Below are 25,223 nucleotides of genomic sequence, written 5' to 3' on the forward strand. Positions count from 1 at the left end.
TCACAACATTTGATATTTCTTTAAAAATAATATTAGTTCAAGCTAAAGAAAACATTGCCGTTGGCATTAAATAAATAAAATCTAACCTACAGTTTAATATATTTTTTTAACGGAATTTATACCAAGGGATGTAATGTGATTCAAGTTATCGTAGCATTTTTATAACCGGTTCTTGTACCAATAATGATTTAGCTGAATATTTAATGGAGGACATTATACGCGACACAATGTTATCTGTTCCCATTATTGTTAGCTTACCGTTTATTTAATAATAAATAGATGAGTTCTTATCACAGCTCTTACGAAACTAAGAAATGCGTTTAGAATATTTTTATATTATATCCATCCCCGGTATTATAATGGTCTGTAAAATAACATATGTTTAAAGAACTTTAAGTTTTTATTATGTAATAGTCGTACATTGTATTATTTTATGCATTATTTAAGTTCACGTTACACATTATTGGTACAAAATTATTTGCATCTTATAAAAACAGCACCACAATCACCACTCTCTTATAAATCTTCAATAAATACTGTTGAAAATTAAAGAAACTTGTGTTAATAATTTAATTTTAATATAGCCAACTCCTAGGAAAAGAATTTTAAAAAATTCTTAAGTTGCTTTGACTCCGCAAAAACGCTTTGCTCTGTATAATACATAAATAGCAACATTTCGTTCACTAACATAAAGTTGAAATGTATCAAACACAGTCGGTCAATGAGATGTAATATCCTGAGGGATGTTAAATGCAATTCCATTCAATAACTCAACCGAGCCACTCCCTCGCCCGGGCCTAGTTAAGCATATTTGGCTACCCAATAGAGAAATTCGGAAAACTTTTACTTTTCCCGTTAAAGTTGTCCAAACGCAAATCAAATATGTATAAAACATGTCGAAGTTAAAAGATGGAAATTTTCTTTGAATATCGACGTTGAACTTGATTGACGAATCTCCGTAGGTTTCATACTGTTCAAACAAGGGGCTCGGCTAGTAAGTGGCAGAACTGAATAATCACTCGGGGCAAGGCGTGATTTATAGCCCTGATAATCTCCACTAGATCCACTGGAGTGGGTTTCAGTTCGTCTACTACTTTTCGAAGTAAAATTTTTTATTCGACTATATATAGGTCAGTTAAAAATGTTGTTTCCTTGTAAAAGCAAATAAAATTTCTTATTTACTATAATATTACAAGAAAAAATTATACAGTTATCTGTCAACAAAACAACTCTTAGACGGATTGAAATCTATTGCAAATTAATTAAATATTATGTGTCAATAAAATTTTATATTCTGAATTCATTGAAAATCTCATCAATATTATTATTATTGTTTTTAATAATTTTATCTGATCACAATTTAATTGCTTTAGCTGACGCATTATAAAATGACTTCGTTAAAATCATGCACTAGTAAATTGGGTTACTGTTATCTAATGAAGCAACGAATGCTTTGTTCATATTAGCTTTTAATAATTAATCAGTACTGAAATGAGTCAAAAATAAAAATATAATTTACAATTTATAATACAACGTGTGAGGTTCAACTTGTTCAAAGAGATTTCGTAGAAGTAAAAAAAACCCATACCTTGTAACTCTGTGTCGGTTTTATATTTGGACCAGCAGTAAAATGAAAGGTACGAAGTTGGCTGAGAAATGGCCGTCTATAAACAAACACGCGCAGGTTTAGTTTTATCGCACCATTTAAACCAATTGCCCAGTTCACAATCCAGTCATCAGCGAACCCGAAATTCACATAAAAAGCATCCTAAAGAAAGATCTCAATAAAATATAGCCGTCACGTAGTTGGAGGGATCCATAGTAGGGGCGTTCCGTATCTCGAAGGTCGCTTACGCCCTTAATGCTCATGAATATGTCCTATAAGAAATAAGCTTGACAATAAATACTGATATACAACGTATTAGTTACTTCAGCTTTAATAGTTACGGTCAAGTAATAATGATTTTTTATTATATTAACGCCTACATTAATTCTTTGTATCACATTTAATGCCTATAAGGCAGTGATTTTTAAATGTGGTTGAAATAAGTCAGTAGTCCGTTTATCTAAACCTCCTTTGAGCATTATATTTTAAAAATGAAGTGGTTTAGTATTATATAACGCTTCTTTTACTAAAAAAAAACCGCTTTTTAAGATCATTTAAGAGTTTAACGTGGCAGATTTTTATTATAAGTAAAATTTTAATCGATGTAAATATTGAATTGATAAAATTAATTTTGATACATCGATAAATTTTAAAATATTTCAACACCAGAAGATGGACAAGTTCGCGTGCTGAACTTTCCTTGAACTGATATTCGATTTACCAATATTTGAGTAAATTATGCAACGGATACCGATGCCTAAACATCTATTTTTTGTGTTAAGTAATGTAAATTATAAAAAAAATATTATGTACATCATGCTAAATAATCTTATCGTACATTCATAAAATAATCAACTTCGAAATTATAGTTATATTTGATGTGATTTTTATTTTTTATATAAGATATGTCTTCTTTTTATTTTATCGGTTTAATGTTTGCAGACAACTATAATTACAGCTTTTTAATAGAAAGTAATAAAATGTAGACATAATTTTTATTTTGTATAATATACTGTTGCTATAAAATTTAAATATAAAACTAATTTTCTAATGCACAAAAACTTCGGCGACGTCAATCTTTTGGAATCCATCAAGCGGATGTATTTAAATAATATTTATATAATGGTGTGACGACTCATCATTCACAATATTTATTACAGACTGACTGTGCCCGCGACACCGTCTGCATGAAACAGATTTTTTTTAATAATACAAAAAAAACAACATTAAAGCGATGGAATAAATAAATATTTGACCATAAATATTTGACAATCAAAAAATAGACAACCTATTTGTTGATTGTCAAATATTTATGGTTAGGTTTAGAACTTTTTGCGTGAAAGAATTTTGAAAGAGAAACCAAGTTCAATAAACAATCACACAGATAATAATAGAAATGTAGCAAATTAAGTTAAGACAGTTTTAACGCACTAAATTTGTTTAGCCTTCATCTGTCTTTTACTAATTAGGGAAATTTATTACTGAACGAAATACGACAAACACCAAATGCTTGACAGGTAGGAACGCCTTCTCAGAGTAATCTTTTTTTTTAATACATTCCTAGGAATTATTTCATATATTTTTACCATTTAAACTTTAGCTGGACTTTTATCATTTGAACCAAAATATGGAATTAGTTAGTTTTATGTCTAAAGAACATTGTTTGTGTCGAAAGAATTATCTAGTCTGTTTTCTAATATTTTAAAAATGGATAAATATTTTTTCTAACATGTTCTACACGAAAGGAAAAGTCTGGTGATTCGGATCGATTTATTTCAAACATTATCATCTTCGTTTCAATTTAAACAATTGGTTATGTAATTTAGACCATGGGGAAGGTGAATTGAACTTGGATGAAATTTTAAAGAAACCAAAAAGAAAAAACAATTAAAAATAATTCTTTTTTAATATTTACATAGTACAATCTAAAATCTTAGTACAATAATGAGATCTAAGATTTTCGCGAGTATTCATTTAAATAAAACTAGTATTATTCGGATTTACTACGCGGATTTTATTATTTAAAAAACTACATAAACCCGACGTTTCGGTTACTTTGCAGCAACCGTGATCACGGGCAGACGAGGGGTCACCTCGTGTAGTTTTTTAAATAATAAAATCCGCGTAGTAAATCCGAATAATACTAGTTTTATCTTAGTACAAGTTTAATGATTCCAATTATGGCAATATGAATACAATCTTTGGGACTTTTTCATCATAATAATTTCTTTATAATGTAGCACACTCTTTCATCTCGTCTTTGTATTCTAAACTTCTACGGAATCAACTTTAACTCTATGTTCTTCTTCTTATCCTGGTTCTTAAATATCATTCTCAGTGAGTCTTATCTTCTTTTGTTTATGCCTTCGTAATTTGGCATGGTCCATTTTATCTAACTGTTTGCTACCCATTCTAAAGATCGTATGGGATTCGTTATAAACAAAAACATTTACATATAAGTTATAAATACCCTCAATAATTTAAAACATGTTACTCGTAGATAAATTACACATGCAAACTACATTTTACGAACACTGCATTCGAACCTCTAACGGAGTTACAACAGATATCTTAGGACAAGTCTGAATATTTAACATAGTAATATATAATATAATATAATATAATATAATATAATATAATATAATATAATATAATATAATATAATATAATATAATATAATATAATATAATATAATATAATATAATATAATATAATATAATATAATATAATATAATATAATATAATATAATATAATATAATATAATATATAATATAATATAATATAATATAATATAATATATATAATATAATATAATATAATATAATATAATATATATAATATAATATAATATAATATAATATAATATAATATAATATAATATAATAATATATAAATATAATATAATATAATATAATATATATAATATAATATAATATAATATAATATAATATAATATAATATAATATAATATAATATAATATAATATAATATAATATAATATAATATAATATAATATAATATAATTGTATTTTAGAAACTAAACACTAATGCTCGATGTCACAGAAAAATTTTTTAGCTGATATGAAATGATGTTAGATGAATATCACTTTATGTTTCCAGTATTGGAATAAAAAAAACTACTTTTTTGAGACATGAGGTTGGTCCAATTTAGTTGCCGGTCCAATATACACGACCTTGGCCTATTAGTAATGAGTTTTTATGTTGATTATTCACCTTTAACAACTTGAAAATCATCTCAACTCGTGAGAGACGATTAGACTTTGAGGAGTACAAACTGTTGCCTTAATATTAAGACACTTTTCTATTTTGGAAATATATGCTCTATAATTGTCCAGAAATAGTAAAAAATCATTTTGAACCAACTTTACATGATAGCTTAATTTTCAAAGATACTGGGATGATATATCCCAGGAGCGGAAAGTTCGCCTCCTATATTGCCACATTTTATCTTACTTGGGAATTTCAAAGCAAATATTAAGAACTGCTCAAATATGTTTGTAGAAATATAAAAACACTACAACGAAACATAAAGAGTAAAGAGGATCGTAAAGAAAAATAAAATGTAAGCGACACGTACATTATTGACTTAAGACATAATTTTTATTTACGCCCATTCCATCGCACCCGTCGGAGCGTGCTGTGAAATGCGATGCGAATTCTAAAACCATGTTATTTCCCTATCTGTTAAACTAATTTATTTTACTCATGGACCAGTTTTCCGTCAAAACCAACTTTTAAAATGTATTCAGATACGATACTGTTATTGCAGTCACTTTATCATGTCACTCGAATTTATTTTTTTATTATATAAGCTTGAAATAGTTGAGAGAAATATTATATTTTTCCTATTTGATTCCATTAAAACGATGTTTAGTTACGAATTTCATTGATAATTATTAATATGATTATTTTATGTTCACTATAAAGGATTGAAGATGAGAATTTATTTGAATTCCTCAATTTTGGTAAACACTTTGTACACCATATAAGTGTAAATCCATAAAATACTATTTTCTATTAAAAACTATTTTAAAATCAGACCACTGCTTTAAATTATGGCTGGTGTAAACAGATAAACAGGTGACTATTTTGAAAATTGTGTTTCCATCATGCAAACAATATAAACAAAAATATATTTAGTTGTATAAATCTTCTAAACGTATTAACTGTCACTAAACGTTTATACTGGCAGAGGTGAAACGCCTAATTGAAAATACGTCGAAAATGCCTTACTTTGTTTGTGGAAACAGGTATCACTCTTAGGCCGCTGGGGCTGATATTAACCAAACATTGCTAACGAGGAAATAGGTTTTCAAAAGAAAAAAACGCATCGATATTGGGTGATCCGTTTTACACAAACATCGACGACAAACTTATGACATCCCTCTTTTTGCGTCGGGGCTTTAAACGTGACATAACGTAACAATATAGGGAAGAATATTTTTAATTGAGACACAAATGTGGTATACATGAACAGGTTGCATTATGCGAAAGCATGTATTATGACACGTCCTAAGGTCTAATCAGTACGTGATCAAAAACCTAGTTGTTATAATTTTACGACTAGATAATAGTCATTATTTGTCAAGTACAGCTACGTCAATTGTGTTATTAACTGTCATTATAACAAATTAACTTATCATAAGTAATAAAGGAAGCATAAAAATGATACAATTACACATATATAAGTTGTAAGAAATCGTATTTATCAAATGTCTAGTAGATGTATTTTATTTTATAAATATTTCTTATATTTCTTTTCTTGAAATCTTTTGACTAGAATATATTTAGTGAATTTAATAGTTTTATGTAAATCAAAAGACAAAATATGGCTATATTAACTACAAATATTCAATAACTTTCTGACAGATTCAATTTTTTCAAATTAAATGAACAAAAAGAGACCTTTTTGTCTTCGCTTTGATATATAACATGATTCTGCGATGCTGTGAATGCTAAATTCTTTTAGGCGGTTTTCGTCGCAATATGACATTAAATTAATAGCAACGGATTCCATTTTGTTGATCGTAATCAAATTTTAATACAAAAATTTCTTGATTCGAAATATGGAACAAGCAAGATAAATGCGATATATCTGCTATGTCGTATATCCATAAAAGCTTTTCATTTAAAACAATATATATATACATATATATATATTTTTGTTTTGAGGGTATTCCAACAGCATTTTTTTCTATCCTTAAGTGGTTAGAAGCGGCAAAATTGCAAATGCATTTAATGTGTTTAAAATCCTTTAAATTATATAAGAATTTTTGCAGTTTTCACTTTGAAGTCATATAAAACGTAACAAAATTCTGACATGAATACTATGTATGACAAGCATCCAAATGCAGAGAGAGCAAAATTGTAATTTAAATAAAATCTGATTAAATTCAAATTTATCTAGTTCAATATTGTTTTGCTTCAATTATTTATTAAATCTTTATTCTGCTACTTAAATAATGCATAAATAACTGACGAATTTAGTGATGTAGCATTATCTAGCAGTTGACCTCCTAACATGTAATAATATTTGTTGAAATTAGATTTTTATCGAATGTTTATTTTGTTTGTCAGTTTTATTTTATGTGTAATATAATATTATAAAATACGTGATACCTAATGATTTTAAAAAGTGAATATATTTTTGATCGAATGATGTACAGACATATAGTTACGTTATAAAAACTATTTTATAAAAATAAAGTAATCAACGAAGAAACTGAACGGAAAAATAAATTCTTTTAGAGTAAGCCTTCAAAATGAAGTTCTTGAAACAGTTTCATAGATATATGTAATTTCGAGAGGCATCCAAACAAGTAAATTATTTACGTAAAACGTGCTGGTAGCTCAGCATTATACGATCTGGTTTTTTCCTTGAATTTAAAGTACATTTTTTAATCATCTTAATTAATTGAATGTTTGGAACTGATTAAAAATCAAAAGTTATGATTATACTATTTAGTAAACAAATTTAAAAGTTTAATATAATCGATTTCAATGTTTTTCTTCTCAATTGTTTCGTTATTAAATTATAGCGTATTTTATTATTTAATGATATTCCGTTCCGTAATTATTTTATAATACTCTACTGCATATTAATATATATATTTTTTAATTTTATTTCTCAGTTAAAATGTATGCGTGTTCAACAATAACTGTTAGTGAGTGAACAATAAACCATTAATTGTTTTACATATCCTTACAATTTTTTTTTCCAAATTTATTCGAGACCGCTTTCAAAGTAGACCCCGTTCTTTTTCCTTTCTAAAACAAATCAGACTTCATATTAAAAAGTTATGCTTGGTCATACATAAAAAAGTTTGTAACGAATTAATAACTATTTCCCTTTTCACGTGAGCTATAACACAAAGGTTTTTTTGGACATCGGGACGAGAATATTTTTATGCGAATTGCAATTCATATTTAAATTGCTGTCTAAGAAATCAAGAACATAAGGACTGTAAGAGTAATAGTTAAATTTACCTACGACAAAGGTGTTTATAAACTATTGTAGGTAACTTTGTTGCACTACGTAAGAATAATAAACAATCCATTGTTTTAATTAACATAGGGAAATTATTCATTACGATTATAATACAAATAACGTTGCCGACAAAGTTAACAATACAATAACAAACAACTAAGAAGGTTTGCAATATAATATTACCAAATAGCAACACTATATGGCATTGTTTTTTAACAACTTACCTTGCAAAACCACATCCCGTTATATTTATTTTGAAATGACCCACAACTTTTAACAATAGATCAAAACTTATGACGTTAAAATAGTGTTGATTACAATAAATAAGGGTTTAAAAAAATATCAATTCAATGACTGATCATGCTTTAATATGATTAGAGCTTAAATACATCATATCTGATTCGCAGAAACAAAGAAATATATAATAAAATATTGTTTTATAATTCAATTGTAGCCAAATCGAAATAAGAATATGTCATTAAACAAAAACTACAGAAACAGAACTAGTAATTGCAATTAGCTTAGCACAACGTTCATAAAACACATATTTGCGGAGAGAACATGATTGCATGTTCCTAATCTTAATGAGCATATAAAACGAAACATACTTAGACCCTTGTACTTAAAGATACTCCTATTTCTTATTTCTGCTTAACAAATTTTCTGCTTTATTGTATTTCATTTCGTATGTTAAATAAATATCGTTGTAATTAGATCTTGCCAATATATTACGTTTGTTAAACTGGAATACCTAGTCTCCTTGTCCCTTAGTTTGTTTTATGACAAAGGGAAATATAATAATTTATCAGTAATAATGTAGACTCAGTGTTTTTCCTTATTCACTGTAATTACCTATAGATTGTGTTACAATTGTGCACACATAAAAAGATAACTTCTTATTGAATTATTAGAAATACATTTTATTATTTTATTTTATTATTTAAAGAGTTGAGTAGAATATGTTTATTAATATAATAAGTTGCAATACTACTTTAATGATTCAACGCTAGAGAAAACAAATTTATGAAGTTGGAATTAATTTTTTATGTTTAAAATATTCAATTACGCATAAGACGCTTTTTATCAACCAAATCTAACGGGATCAGTTAAATATCTATATTATAAATAGTTCTGAGACTACATATTCCTGTTTTGACAAATACAAATATTCTAAAAATATGGCATGATGGAATTATTTAAGCAATTCACATACGAAGTAATCAGTTTTAATGACCTCTTGTTATTGCAATACTCGTTCGTTACAATTACAACTTTATTGCATGTTACATGAAGTTTTATGCACACATAAATGTTAAAAATACTAAGTTATTATTTTAAACGAAGAATACTACGCTTTACCAAATCATAATTTCTGTGAAGACGGATGGATGGATGGATGTTTGTGTCTATTTTTAAAACAATGAGACGGAATTCTATGAAATTTCACAGCAATGCAGTTAGCGTTTTATAACTATACAGATAAAAATATATTAAAACAAATGTCTTTGAATGTAGAGAACAGCATGATATAGTATTCATAAGTCATATTTTTTTGTATTAAAAAAATATATAAATATATATTTATATCACCTATATGCTATTTTCTTTAAATTACGGATCCAGAATATTGAATATATGTAAGTTTTGTTGTTCCAACTCATCTCGGCTCTGTTTAAAACCTGTAAACGAACCTTTTTATTCTTTTACATACAAAAACCTTAATACAGTCTTTCTTTGATAAATCTCGCTCACTATTATATTAACGTGGGCTTTTTTTAATGAATACCTTTATATTTTCCATTTTAATAATGTTCTCATTATCTTAATGTCAACATCATTTGATAAACTTTACATACTTGTATATGTTACTTTCAAGTCCAGATTCATTCTAATTTTCGGACAGATTGTTTAATATTCCTTTAATATATTTATATATAACTTTAACTTTCTAAGCATCTATAAATAATAAAGATGAGAGTGTTTTAATTCGTCTCATAAATAATATTTCACTAAAGAGTTTTAAGTCAATACTATATTGTTTGTTTGCCACACTCGTACCCTTGATAGAATAATATTATTAATGATAATAACGAGTTTTTGCATATATTTAGCAAGGAATCTCTGTTGTTCGTGAAAAAAGTAAATACATTTCCATCTACTTAATAAAATGGCTTCTCGAATATTCTTATATTTACAAATGAAGTACGAAACGAGATTAAATAGAAGTCACAAATAAAGGCATCTTTGCTTCCGCTCTCTTTGTAACTATGATTCCTACATTCTCTACATTGTTAAATACGTTCTTCAGTCTCAAAAACATTTATTTCAATAAAGTTTTTTAATAAAAGAAAATCAATTTATTATCGTGAACAAACAGCCAGGAATATACTTTTTAAAAATTCATAAGAAACAAAACGATTTGTATCTGATATATTTGACGGGTATAGTTAATCAACTAAGACATTACTCAAATTTTTCGGAGTCACCTCAATTAAGTAAAAATAACACTATGAATTGAAACTTGACATTATGCGAAAGAAAACTTAAATGGTTTTATTAAAATTTTATTTGATGACATCTAAGTGTTGCTAAAGATGTTTATAGAAAAACGCTTTAAAACAATACCAATCCTTAAAGGTTTACTACTAACTAATTTTATTACCTTGTCTATAAAATCTAAACATTAAATAAATAATATAAATACTTATATAAAATAAATCACACAAACTTTTATTAATACTCAAACGGAATGGGAAATTTAAGCTATAATTTGAAATGGTTGAAATTATAATCAATTAACTACTTGTTATAAATTACTGCGTGCTTTTGTGGGACCTGAATAATAAATTTCAATAATCTTTGCAAAATTAATATTTTGTATACCATACCACAAAAAGTACATATGTAGTTAATGTAGAATTATAACTGTATATCTCGGACAAAAAACCATTCGCGATGCTTTATAAAATATATAAAATAAACTCAATTTTTGTGTTCAAAATACTATTAACTATTTTCCACGTCTATCGCGCTATCTGAAACGAAAATTCAGCTTTAACTAAGATTTATCAGTTCGATATATCAGGTGACATTGACTTCTGCTTCTGACGATAAAAATCGGAGTGGCTGTGTTTGAATTAGCCGTCTCAGCGATTCATACGTGGAGTTGAAAATTGTAAGCGATTTCGAAAATTAGGGTTCTGAATAAAATATTATTTATGCCACATTTTCCATTAATGATTTGAATTTAGAATAGAATATAAAGCAAGCGGTTTGTAAAGTAAAATCTTTCGGCTAAAGAAAACAAAATCGAACAATAATACATTGTTATTACATACATAAAAAATTAGATAGACTTTATTTAAAATGTGTACTTTAGAATAAACTTATCGGTGCAAATAGTAACCAATTTTACTGTTTTTTTCCACAAAAAAATCTAATACTATTTGAAGATAGAAATAAGAGTTTATATCAGTGGGTGATAGATCACGCATGATAAATGGGGCAGTAAAGTTTTGGAGTGGCAGACGCGGTCTGCCTAAAAATAAGTGTTGGAGATCTAGAGCCTATAAAAATGATCTAACAACTACCCTCTTAACATATCTACCCAGCTCTCATAACATCAAATTTCTAAATCAATAGTCACTTTTACATTTTGTATCATGGAAAAAACCTTAAAAAAGTTCTTGTTACAAATGCACTGTATTAAAACCAAAAGTTAATTTATAATTTTTTTCCAATGAATTAAATTAAATTACTAGCCATATTTCTTATACAACGCGTCCGTGGTGATAAAATAAAATGAGGGCTTGGCATTTTGATGGCAACCATAGCTATTCGTATCACCATTTCGGATTATAGTGGCTTCGTGAATTTGTATGAATTGCCTTAACTAATACACACTCTGTATTTTATTTCTACAAATTGCCTACGCCACTTAGTATATTATTATTGCAGATAGAGTATGTAGTTGGGGAAATGTAATAATTTTATATTAATAATTTATTTATATATTTTTTTATAATTTGTTATATTGATTTCGAAACAAAAATGTTCATGCATACGTTTGTAAAACTTTTGAATCGTCGTATTTTTTATTGTTTGACAGCTTATTAAATGAAATTGATTGGTCCAATTTACGTCTTGCCGTTTTGTTAAGAGAAACCAGTTTCAAAAGACGGTAGTTTTATGTGAGAACCGTGTATTTAGCGCTATACTATTTGACAGAGAAAAATTCGTCCGTAACGAGCATATTAATGAAAATTTGCACAGTCTTATTAAACATAATAAAAAGTCAAAACAAAAAAAGATTGGAATTTCCAGTTATCTAGTTGCTAAAGTACACATAAATTAGAAAACTGCCATTACCCTTGGACTCTTGCGCTTTTATATATATTAACAAAAAAAAAAATTGTACAATCAAACACACCAAATACGTAGTGCTTATAAAACAACTTAATTAAAACTTTACACTTAATAAACATATGGCATTTTCTTAGATAAGGGTAAAGCAATTATTAAACAAAATAGGATAATTTTAATAAAATTTATTCCAGTAGGAATGGGCTTGTGGTAATTCACGTGGGTAGAACCCAAGACCTCTATAATTTTAATTATAAACATAGATATCGCGATTCATTTAATCAACGTAGCACTTAGACTGATTAATTATCAAATATGCACAAATAAACCTTTTAAAAGAAAAAAATCTATGAAACATTTTTTTTTTGAATTGCAATTATTATTGGTAAATCAGAACCAAGTAAAAAAACTGTATAATACAAACTCTAAATGTTTAGTGAGCTACGGATTCACAAATTTATGGATGGACTTACAAAATCACTCAAACTGTACGTAAGACTGTATTTTGCTTGACCATATTTAAATAAAGCTTCATTTTAAACGTACATTTCTTATTTTAAATGCATAATCTTCATAAAATCACTGCAATTTTAAGTTAATATAAACTGTTTATGATAAATTAAAATAAACATTAGCATCAATTTTTTTTATTAACTCTTAACATTCGAATCCAAACACCAGAATACTTTATCACCAAAAAGAAAAATACCCGAATTTCGCTAATATTAACTGAAGATGTATGTTTAAATTAAAACAAATTTACTCAACTTTCAATCTCTCATTGCAAATAAATGTTTAGGTTTCACCAAACATTCTCACAGGGCGTTCGAATATCATTAATTATAGCTACATAATAGCGTTTCTTATTAGTATAATAAGACTTCATTTGCGGTACTTCGTTCATTTTTGAATTTGGTCTTAAATTAATTTTACATCAAATAGTGTCTCACTTATATTGCATTCTCTGTTTATTTACATAATAATTTATGTATGGGTTCGTATGTTTTTACGTCATAGCACACATGAACAAACTTTAGCATCTATAAGTGGGATTATCTAATCTGTACCAGGTTGCTATCAGGTTAATGTAAATGTAACACCTTTATCTCGTCTAATAATCATCTGTTTTAAAAAGGTTTTAGTTATATTTAACCTTAAATAGAGTTTTAAATATAAATTCGATACGATGTTCCTGTTTTAATACGTGTGATCTATGACCTACTTAATATAATTTTAATTACTGAATATTACTGTTATAGATTGTAAAAACTTGAATTATTAACTTTTGTTTGAAAAAACTTCTACTACTACAAAACTTCTACTAAGTAGTAGTTTGCCAGCTCTATCACTGACTGTAATCTACATTGTTGTGCAGAAATCACTACGGTAGTTCAGTTTTGTGTCATAAAATCTTTTTTTACATTAACAAATAACAATTTAAAGATAATCTAAAATAATGTTTACAGGATTCAATCTTATTAGATTATGTTATATATAAGAAATGTTATGTAAATTGAATCGGGATACGATGCTTATTCATTTATAAAAGTCTTTAGTTTTCGATTCGGTTATTAGTATTTATATTGTTATGACACGAAGTCAACGAGGCAATGTCAGGGTGACTATACGAATTGTTATACAGCCTTGATAATTGTTTTATTGAATGTCAAGTTAGGTGTTATGTGTACGTAATGTTTTGTTTAGCAGGATAGTTTTGTATCAATGAATATTTAAACTTTAATTATATATTTTTTTTATTATTTTTAATTAATTAAATAAATTATTTCACAATATGTTCAGTTACATTGTTATTATTATTAAACTCGGATTAACTTAATACAACATAATAATAAAAGAGAATTTCACTTAAATTGTAAGCAATGTATTTTAAAAATTTATTTCCCATGTATTTTGCCGGGTTGGGAATTTGAATAAGCCATGATTCTTAGTGTGATGTCACAACCTGGAAATACTGGACCTTTTAAGTATAGCGTCTTTTTAAAATTTATAATGGCAAACGATTATGAAGGTGTGTTGAATAGAAACTGCCAATTAAACGATTGACGAAAATACACATTATTGATACTTCCGCACTTGTGCTATTGACCTTTATACGTAACTTTTATTAAGTGAAAAAATAAATTATAAAACAAATATTCTCCTTCTCCATAAATCTTTCAAAGCATTAGGGATAACACAAGCAAACAAGCAATAAATAAGAATCTGAGTCAATTACTTGCAAAACTTAATTTATAAACTCGAGGGTAAGGCAGCGCCTGTCAACTTAAAATAGCATGTACACAGTTCGTGCGTGCGCATGGTCTTCAGGCGCTCACGCAAAGGTCGACTTTGCGATTTGCGATCGTGCCCCTTTTTTATTGCCTCTCCATCCATGCCAGAACACTTGAGTGACAATGTTAAGGTCACTTCTGAAAATTATTAAACAAACGGAAAATTTTGGCAGGCTTCCGAATTAAGTGGTTCTTGTTGTCTTTTTGGATAAACTGTTTTAAAAAAAATTATCATTCTTGAATGAAAACTAGGTATACAATGTTGTATTAAAATTGGTGTTGTTATTTATCAATACAGGATTGATAGGACACTTGTTTCTCTTTTATTTTTATACATAGCATATATACGAGATATCCGATGAGTAAAAAAGAGTGTTGGATAAAAGGGGCAGTTACCTAATTTGCTTTTACATACAATCGGTGTCATTAGGCGTAAAACGTTCGTACAATCCATTTCACACCCTTTTTTAAAAACAATATTCTAAAATTTTATGGTATTTTTTTTACTAAATTACAATATAGATTTCACAAATTATAGTTAAAATAACCGCTTAATGTCAATTTTTAAATGAAATAATTAATAATCCCCTGGAAGTCATTAAGAAACCTTTCCGCTTTATCACCTTTCGTTTGAGTTAATTGCACCATCAGAATATTTACGGCAATACAAAAATTTTAACATAGAAGAACATACAATACTTAATACTTACTTAGTTACTGATTAAACATAGACAGTAATTTTTTTTTATCAATAATCGTAATGAAATAAAATACGATTCTATTACAACAATGTAAATAAATTGTTACACGCATACCTGATCTTTAATGCATATTTACTTTTACGACTTGACGTGAAATATATTAGACAGCGGGTTGTCACGTTTTGTATTAGGCGTAAAGCCAACAGTTGCGTCTTTGGCCTAACTTATGTATTTTGTATACACTTTCTGAACCCTAATACTTTCTTCTACTATATATGTAATGCTGCACTCACTTGTTGCATATAGAATGTTGGTATCTGGTTGTATTTGGGTATTTTTTTCTCGAAACGTAAAATTTATTAGGAGAGTTTGTAGCACACAACAATAGTGTCGAATGGGATCGAGGTCGTCTTATTTTATATTTTCAATTATATTAAGAGCACTCAAACAATGTTTGGCATATAGTCATAAATGTTTCAAGGTTAAAAAACTCTTGGAATTTTAATTTTATGACACAATGAAATTAAAATTTTATTATACATCGATTTAAGTGCACATTCCATCGTTGTTTCATAAATCAATGTTGTGTAGTGTGTAATAATCGTGCTCAAGACGGTCGGTATAAAGTAAATATGAAGGTATGAAGTGATATAGTTATTGTAAAACATGAATCGTCACCTCCGCGTGCCCGAGGTGCGCGTCAGCGGTGCTCCAGTGGATGAGGACACCCCGGCAGCCTTGCCGCCCTTCGCGCTTACATTACCATCGATACCAAGGCGAAGACACTCTTGGATATGCGGGTAAGTTCCATTTGATTACCAGGAAATTCGAACCTTATATCACGTTCATATATGTATTTATATCTAGAAAACTGGATTCGATTAATAATTCATAACTCAAGATAGGCGGTTTTAACAAACAAGTTAAAAAAAAATGATGTTATAAAATAAAGTAATGCTAAGATAGATCTGGAATGTCTAACTCGATTTTATGTTGTGTTTAATCTATTGTAAAGCCAGGAGCTATTAGGGAGCCATGTTTATTTTCGTACTGAACTCTAGGTACCTCTGAGGTAAACTGGTTAAAAACACCACACCAACAAAATTTTACCTACGATAGACATTTGTAACTACCACAAATGGTTGAAAAAGGTATTTGTCTGAACTTCTTTTTAAACAAAAATCACAAAAAGGGACGTTTTATATTTATGTACTAAATTCACGCATTATTAGTTTTATATGCAATAACTACACATAGGAAATTTTAAAAGTACACTTCGTTGGCAAAAGGGGATATCAAAATATATTTAAACCAAGAGTAGGTAGGTTACTTTTATTGTAAAAAAAAACTACAACAATACCTTCACATGACTCGATGATATAACAAATACAAACTTTTTAAAACTTTAACAAAAACAAGACAAAATGTTGTCTTAATTTATTATACTGTTGTATATTTAAAAAAAAAACATTTATTTACGTTGGGAATGTATCAATTTGTGACCCAAATGGGAACGACAAAGCTCCGAACAGAACAACAAATCGTTGTTTCCCTAGCTAATATTAGGGATAGAGTTCATTTATTTTGTTTCATCCGATGCGAAGGTTTCCGGGCAGCCAAACATATGGAGAAACATGGCGCTTGGTATCCAACTTTATTGCTCGTTTTTGTTCGAGCCGTTTCGCACACTAATGATAACATTTTATTACACGACCATATAAAGATTTTTTTTTCGTTTTCAGCATTATGTAATGAAAAGTTTTTTGTGTAATATGACATCAAAAATATTTTCATTTCAGGTTAATATTCATCTTATTCGTTTCTTTTACTTCTAATTTGATTTATTTACTTAATGTTATCTTAAAACTGCTGCCGACTTTTAACGTGGAAAGGTTTTATTACCAATTAATAAAAAGTACATTTTAAGTCAGCCTTTTAGCAACATATCTGTGAATATATCATTACAGTCCATGTACAAACATTAAACCATTGCAATATAAATTAATTCATATGTACGAGATATATAATAAATATATAAAAATTTAAACATTCTACGGATGTATAGCTAATTGCACCTTAATAATGTCTTGGTAATTTATGACAAGAAGATGTATTAATCATTGAATTAAATTTTAAGGTAAAAGTTACTTTGAAATCAATCTTAATCTGAAGGCTACGTATTACATTTGCATTTGACCAAATAAACAAACCTTATTCTCGAAGAACTCCAATAATCAGCAGATGAAATATCAAATGTCATTACCTTAAAGTATAAAATCTTAGACACAGTAAATCAAAGCATAAACATTACAATTCCATTACATTTCAAACCAACTTAAAATAACATTATAACAACTCAAAGTACGTTTAATACTAGATTGTACTAAATCCGTCATCATGACAGAGTGAAGGTACTCTTAAAATTTCACGTATTTATTCGATATACATTTTAACGACGCAAAAAAATTAAAGGTCTTGGAAGAATAAGTATAACTTACTGATAATTAGTAATATACATAAAATTGTACTTTTGGTGGTTGAATAGATTTGATCTTCAGAATGCAGTTCGTATTTATTACTGTTTACTATTTTCTTACAGAAGATAGTGTAGTAGCTGATACGAGTATTTTCCCTTCCATGATGTAAGTTCCAGAAGCTATAAATTCCACTACCCAATCTCGAATCGTAATTCTATTGTTTCTTCCATGTCCTTTCTAAATCCCAATAGGCCGTAAAGAGCAATACCACACATGGAGTACACGGGACACATGTGGACAGAGGTGTAGCCAGTTACCATCTTAACGTCAGAAGTTTGTACCTCTAATAAACATTGTGACAATTATCACATCCCACGTTAAACTGTTTTGCTATTACTTACCTTGATTTTAACTTAATTTCAAGTTGGAATTAGAACATTGGGACTCTCAAGAGAGATAACCCAAAATCGAAGCCAGCGCGCAATGAAATGCCACAAATCTGAATTAATCAATACACACCACTGCCACGTATTCAGGTTAAATTCCTACCATCCCCTTTTTGAATCTCAATGAATATCTCAAAGCAATTTTTCGATATACATTATCTGGTAAAGTAAGCCATAATTATTTCTAAACACATTTTGTATGTATTGTCAACACTCTTAAAATACATTTGTATATCTCTATTTAGCAATTGCAATAAGTCAAGTCAGTCAGTTATGTCGTGGTTGTATTGTAAAAGTGTTTTCAGCGAATAGACATCCTAGAACAATTAATTTTGGTTAATATTCATGAGTATTTCTGTAACGGGTAATTTGCAACACAATGACGACTGCGGAGACGTCTTCGTCACCTCAACTATTGTCTTGAGTTTTCTGTCATGTATTATTTAGAAGTTGCTGTTCGTTACAAACATATGTAGTGGCGTAATTTACCCAGACACTTGCAATGTGCTATATTCTCATCCCCTGCATTAATCATAACATTTTGACACAAACCTACATAAATTCTGCATTGTAAAGGCAGATACAGTAGACATTTCCATTGTTTACAATTCATGCATAAAGTTTTATGTCATTTCTAAACGCCGCGCCAAATACCTCAATTGTGATTTATTATATTCCTAGTACATCTCTCCATATGTTCTAGATTAAATCCTAATTCACTCCTAAAAATTCTGATTTACGGACAGCTTATAATAAGATAAATAGGATAAGATCCACGGAAAGGTCATATTAATAGGAATTAGAAGAACAATCAAGCCGTCACGAGCGTTGGGAAATGAAGCAATTCTTGATAAAGGAAATAACACTCTAATTCCAATCACTATTTCGATGTTCAGATCTCGGAATGACATAACGAGTTAATGGTCCTAGTTAGAACATATAGAACAGTGCCTGTTCCAGTGACGTTCTTTTTTTTTTTAAATTACCTCTAATTTTTACTCACACTCTGCTACTCATTTTTAAAAGAACCCTTGTAATATCCTAAACTATTAAAAAGAATGAAGCAGATAAACAATAATTACCTAAAAAGTCTATATTTAAATAAAGTATATGATATTTTTTTTGACAAACACCATGAAATTATATGTTAGTGGCTTCGTCCGAATGATTTACTGTATTTGGTTTGACAGAAATCATAAATGTATCTATACTTCAACAATACTTCATATGGAATAAAATATTACAATTAAACCATTATGTTATTCCATTCAGAAGCTACATTACTTAAAAGTTTCATCAAAATCTGTTTGAAGGTTTTTCAGAGGAAGAGCAACAAATATCCAAGCGTCCTCACAAACTTTCGCATTTGTAATATTATTAGGATTAAGTTTTGGTCATACAAGTTTGTTTAATCTCTTCACTTTGATCCCATTTCAAGTAACTGCTTATATCTCTCCCATATGTAGATGAGGTTTAGTAAGTTGGATACCACCATGTTGCTTGATAGAATTTCTTTTTAACATCTTCAAGTCTGGATTACAAAAGAAGTATTAGAACATCAATCATATATAAGGATAATATAATTAAATAAAACTAACATTGTTTTTATTACAAAATTTTAAACTTTGTCCTAAAAATTTTCCTAAACTGTTAAAATGAATTTTTATTTTATACGAATAAAATGTTTCAGCAAGTTTGTTTTTCCATATAAAAAAATAACATTCAATATGACAAGGCTTAACCTAAGTAATTGGATTTATTAACCGTTACCGGGAGCTCAAAGGATTTATTTATTGATTTTATCGATATAAATTTGATCAATAAGTATCATTTATTAAATTTCGGTTCAATATTTTTGTAATAGATTAAATAACGTATGGTTTTAAAGAGGAATTGAGTTAGTGTTTAAATATAAATAAATATAAATAAATATATAGATTACTCCTCTTCAAAGCTAAATAAAAATCTGTACAATTTAAAAGTTTTAATCGATTTAGAAATCACTATTCAATATAGAATAAAGGTGAAACTAGACTTTGGAAATGAATGAAGTTTAAAAAGTAAATTTAAGAGTCTTTGTTTATATACCAAACTGCCGTTCGTCTTACCCTTGTTTTAGGAAAGTCTCTAACAAAATTTCGTTCTGTATTAGATTTGTATAATTTGTTGTGATAAGAACAAAAAAAAAACTTGAACAAAACACTACGCAGAATCTAATTATTATTCAAAATATGAGAACATTTCTAGCCAAAAGTTCAATACTCATTTGTCAGAAAAACACAACTCCAATGTTTTCACGTTTAACAAGTGTTGAGTTTTTATAAAATCTTCGCTGAAATGTAATGCGAATTCTTGGCAAGCCATTTGTTTTAAGATTTATAAAATATGGCAATTAAATACAAAACAACTATTGATGAATTTCGTCGTGAGTAAACAATGCTGCACTTAAACAATGCCACGTGTTTTTTAACAATTTTAAGTGCCATAGAAAAATTTCAGACGTTATAGAGACATGATTGTAATTTCCCGTATATGATTTGAAATGAAACAAATAATTATTTCAGCTATTTCCGAATATCAAATAAATTATTATGACATTATGAGAAACTGAGTCGAAGTTTAGGATACTGCGACATATTTGAATCTTTGCCACTAGCTATTCTGGTCTTCGGTGTGCGTAAACAACCCGCGCTTAGACGATATAATATCTTTATTTTAATCATATTTTATAGAACATACAATATGTTACTTTTTACTCTGGTAATATAACCAAATAACCGAAGAAGTTACCGGAATTTAAAACATCAGTTTTAGATATGGGACGGGAAGTTTCATTACAACAGATTTTTCATATAATATATTGTAGAGACATCGGCTCATGAAAGTGTTATCAGGGACCACTGCATTTTCAATTTCCATTTGCTTTGACGATAACACAGATGCGACCTCGTGGCATAAAGCGGATACTTTATAAATAGAATAAAAAAGTTACATTTTTACACCCGTGTGAATTTAACAAAATGATAAATATTACATTCCAGTTAAATGAGTCATAAAGCGACAACTTTTTTCGATTAGCTTCGAATATTTCACGCATCATTTGGGAAACTGACTGACAGACGGAGAGTTATTAGTGTCAATATTTCTTTAATTTTCACAGAAATAATTTCGAAGATAATGTCAACGCTTTGGATCTCGATGGTTTGCAGTTTACGCGCCAAGTCGCACGCGAACGTATCACGCTCTCACATACACATTAAATTAAATTGCAAAACATATTGATATAATTTGATTTATTTATCGAAACTTTTATAAAAGATATTATTTCTTTTGCCTTTTCGGTGTTCTAGTATCAGTTTGTGTTATTGTGACAGTGAATTAAGTGATATAATTGATTAAAAGTAAAGTAGCAAGTAAATAACGTGAGTTTATACATGTATATTTATGTATAAGCACTTTAAAATACATTTATAACATCATAGAAATAGCAAAGAGCGAATTATATTACAGACAGTTTTAGGGAAACAAAATGGAAAAGCTACATTTAATATTTTAATTTTAATTGTATATAAAATTTACAGATAATCGAATTCACAATTGCTATATGATTATTAAAAAATAACTGTTAATCTATGGATGCGAAAAAGAAAATTACAAACGGTAAAACGGTTCCATGTTACAAAGGAACATCATTAGTTTTAATGCTAGTCCAAAAAGTTTCACTCTAGTGAGTTAGTTTGAAACAAACAGTTTGCATTTTTAATGACGCAACTTTTAAAGCTGTTTTTAAACGATAAGTTTATAATAGATTAAAATAAACTGAGGATTATCGGGAGAAAATAATGACAGTTTCATGAGTAGAGTAACGCGTTGATACTTTGTTGGATATGTGATCGATAGAGACATAAAGAATAAACGGTTTAATAAAATATAATAAAAAATACTATCAATATTATAATACAAACGATACATATTTTTTTTACATAATCCGGAATCAATATAGAAAAAAATATAACACTCCTTTTTCAATATTTTTTTTGATTTCAATTAATACCGCAATTCTTTTATAGTTCACTTATTTTGAAATACCATGTATATATAAAGAGAAATTCATATATTTTAAGTTACTTTTTGATTAAATATTTTTGAATATCATACTTATAAGCGAGAACGTAGACTTGTTACTTAAAAAACATTAAAAGGATGAATTGAAACGAAAATTAAATCAATTGCAGTAACGCAATTCATTTCTACTACAAATTTAGCTATAATTAATAAATTTAAGTAATAATTTAAAATATGAATAAGCCTTGGAATTAGAACCTTTGACGTAAAGCTGTGGTTGATTTGTGTACAAAGTTTAAAATGTTTAAAAATATATTTAAACGCCACGTTTATATTCAACGGGTTTCACTAGAACGTATTTCAAAATAAAATAATTTTGCAACAAAATAAAATACTTTCAGATACAACCACTTTGAAATAGTTAGTTGAATTTTTGTGCACCAAAACGCGAATTCTATGTCAAATGAAAAATACTAAAATATTTTACATTTGAAATTGTACTATATTTTTAAAATACTTAAACAACAGATTGTTGTAATAAATTATATAGCTACTTTACTTTTAATGATAAATAATTACTAAAAATGTGAAAGTGTCGACATCTACCTTTCTTTTCAACAATCAATTGAAACTCGATTTTCAAACTTCGTTCCCAATGTTACCAATCGCTGAACTCGAAGATGGCGCCACCGCGCTCCTCGGCTCAAACGTGAGTCGCCACCGCCGCACCCGCGACCGCGTAGTTTCAGCCGAAGTGCGCGCCGTAAGACGTAGGCGGGGCTGGACTGTAGTCGGCTCCGAAACTAGGTGAGTTACTTTCCAATAGATGGCACTGTTTTGAAATTATGTTTAGCTTATCCATATTATACAAGAAAAATTTGAAAAAATGATGTTATTCATTTATATTGATGATATCATTAAAATTTTTTTTTAGTTTGAAACAATAAAAGATTTTAAAAGAAATTGTACGCTGGGAATGCGAACAAAAAATATAATCATAGTTTCTAAAGGATGCCATTTAGAGTATGCATGAGGTGAGTGGGTATTCGGTAGCTGAATGGTTCAAACTGTCTGCTCTAAAGCCTGAATACAGTCAATTTGCATTTGAATTTTCAAATGTCGATTTTCAACTTTCACCACTAAAATTGATTTGAAAATAACAGTGAGAAGGGTAATTTTGTCAGGTTTATTGTTTCGATTTTTCAGTATATTTTTTTTTATACCGTCCTATAGCCGACGTTTTATACAAAAAAGCTGTTACTAACAAAATTTCAAACAATGAAATTTAAAAGTGTACATGGAACAAAAACTAACAGTCACTCTAAAAAGAACCTCTTAAATAATAAACCATTTTCTAATATTTTTATCGAAAAGTAATAAAAGAATTATAAATGGCTCAAGGGAAATTTTGTATTACAAAACAATCCGAGCTAATGTAAAGTAGAACCAAGTTCAGAAACTTTACTTTACCTAAATATTTATTCTGAATAAACAAATATTATCTTCTGTTTACCTAAAATATTTTATAAATTCGACTGGCTATACCTTACTTAACCTTCAAATATATTAGGTATATAGAGATGTTCACTTCAATATTACTTAAGTAAACCACCCTTGCAGACATATTTTCTACACAAAAAAAATCTTCTCGACATCTGGCAACGCGACTTCGTATATTTGTTTTTACTGTATATATTTATATTCTCAAGGAAAATAATATCATAATGAAAATAAAAATACGACTCAAACAAAGCGAACAAACTGTTCTTTAAGGTTAATGCAAATTTTACAATATGCGAGATATAATGGTGTTAATTTAACATTTAAGATGGAAAATCTCGTGCCAAACGTTTAATCTCCTCGTGGGAAATTCAAAGTTTATACGGATTTTCTTCATTTTATTCAACCATGCACATTACATAATCACTTATACGAGCACAAACTTTGAACTACAAGGTTAACTAGCTCGTATGCGCGCTCTTGAACAATCTTCGTAACTTTTATGCTTCGTATGAAACAGGAAAATTAATAGTATAATACTATTAATGTTAATTTGTTAAATAGGAATGTTTTTTCAACTTTATTTCATATTAAATAATGTAAAAAAAATATTTATTTGCCATGCTCTATCGATTTTGTTAAATTTTATAAATTTTGTGAACTTTTTTATACATAAGTATAATAATAAAAGTAGAAAGTATTTTTTTGTCTTCATTATGTAGTATATATTAATTTTTTTGCAGTTAATTCTATAATAAATCTCCCTAATATACTATACTTATATTTACAGTTATAATTAAATATAAATGAATATTATAACATTATTTTTGTTTGTTAAAAAATACATGCAAACTGCAGTTCAAATCCAAACCTAATTATTTCTTAAAATCTTACTCGTATTCAAAATGTTTGCGGTGAAATATGAAAGTTATAAAATTCCAGCATAAAATTTTTCTTTGCTGTCGAGAGTTTTACAACACTTCCTACATATACACATAGCTTCAAACAATCTTTGAAATTAATTTGTTGTGTAGATCTTGTATTTCTCCACTCACTTTCATTTAATACTCGCCTAAGGCGCGGTTTTATTTGGGTAAATTAGTACAATTGTGGTATGTTTGGAATTAAAATTAAATTTTTTCACTCATATATATATTTACATAATTGTAATCAGCAATACATAAATTTCTTTTATTTACGAATGTAACACGACCTTTAGGTCTTTATTTTACAAACCAAATAATATAAAATAAATAACGCATTGTG

General features: G+C 28.1%; 1 protein-coding gene across 6 annotated transcripts in view; it reads left to right on the plus strand.

Annotated features, from left to right (window-relative positions):
- The window catches only part of LOC116765445 (cAMP-specific 3',5'-cyclic phosphodiesterase), a 225,138-nt gene that overhangs the window by 100,528 nt on the left and 99,387 nt on the right, over positions 1–25,223 (plus strand). Inside the window, exons 1-2 of one of the 6 annotated variants that reach the window (XM_061521862.1) lie at positions 21,613–21,814; positions 22,986–23,264. The exons of 2 other annotated variants lie outside the window; for them this stretch is intronic. In XM_061521862.1, coding sequence (XP_061377846.1) covers positions 23,113–23,264 — 152 coding nt within the window. In that variant the 5' untranslated portion in view covers positions 21,613–21,814; positions 22,986–23,112. Of the gene's footprint in view, positions 1–16,060; positions 16,270–21,612; positions 21,815–22,985; positions 23,265–25,223 lie in introns of those variants that run through there. 3 more of the 6 variants (XM_061521861.1, XM_032654874.2, XM_032654875.2) reach the window with 3 other exon arrangements.

This window comes from Danaus plexippus, chromosome 11 (assembly GCF_018135715.1).
Source record: "Danaus plexippus chromosome 11, MEX_DaPlex, whole genome shotgun sequence".
Classification (NCBI taxonomy): domain Eukaryota; kingdom Metazoa; phylum Arthropoda; class Insecta; order Lepidoptera; family Nymphalidae; genus Danaus; species Danaus plexippus.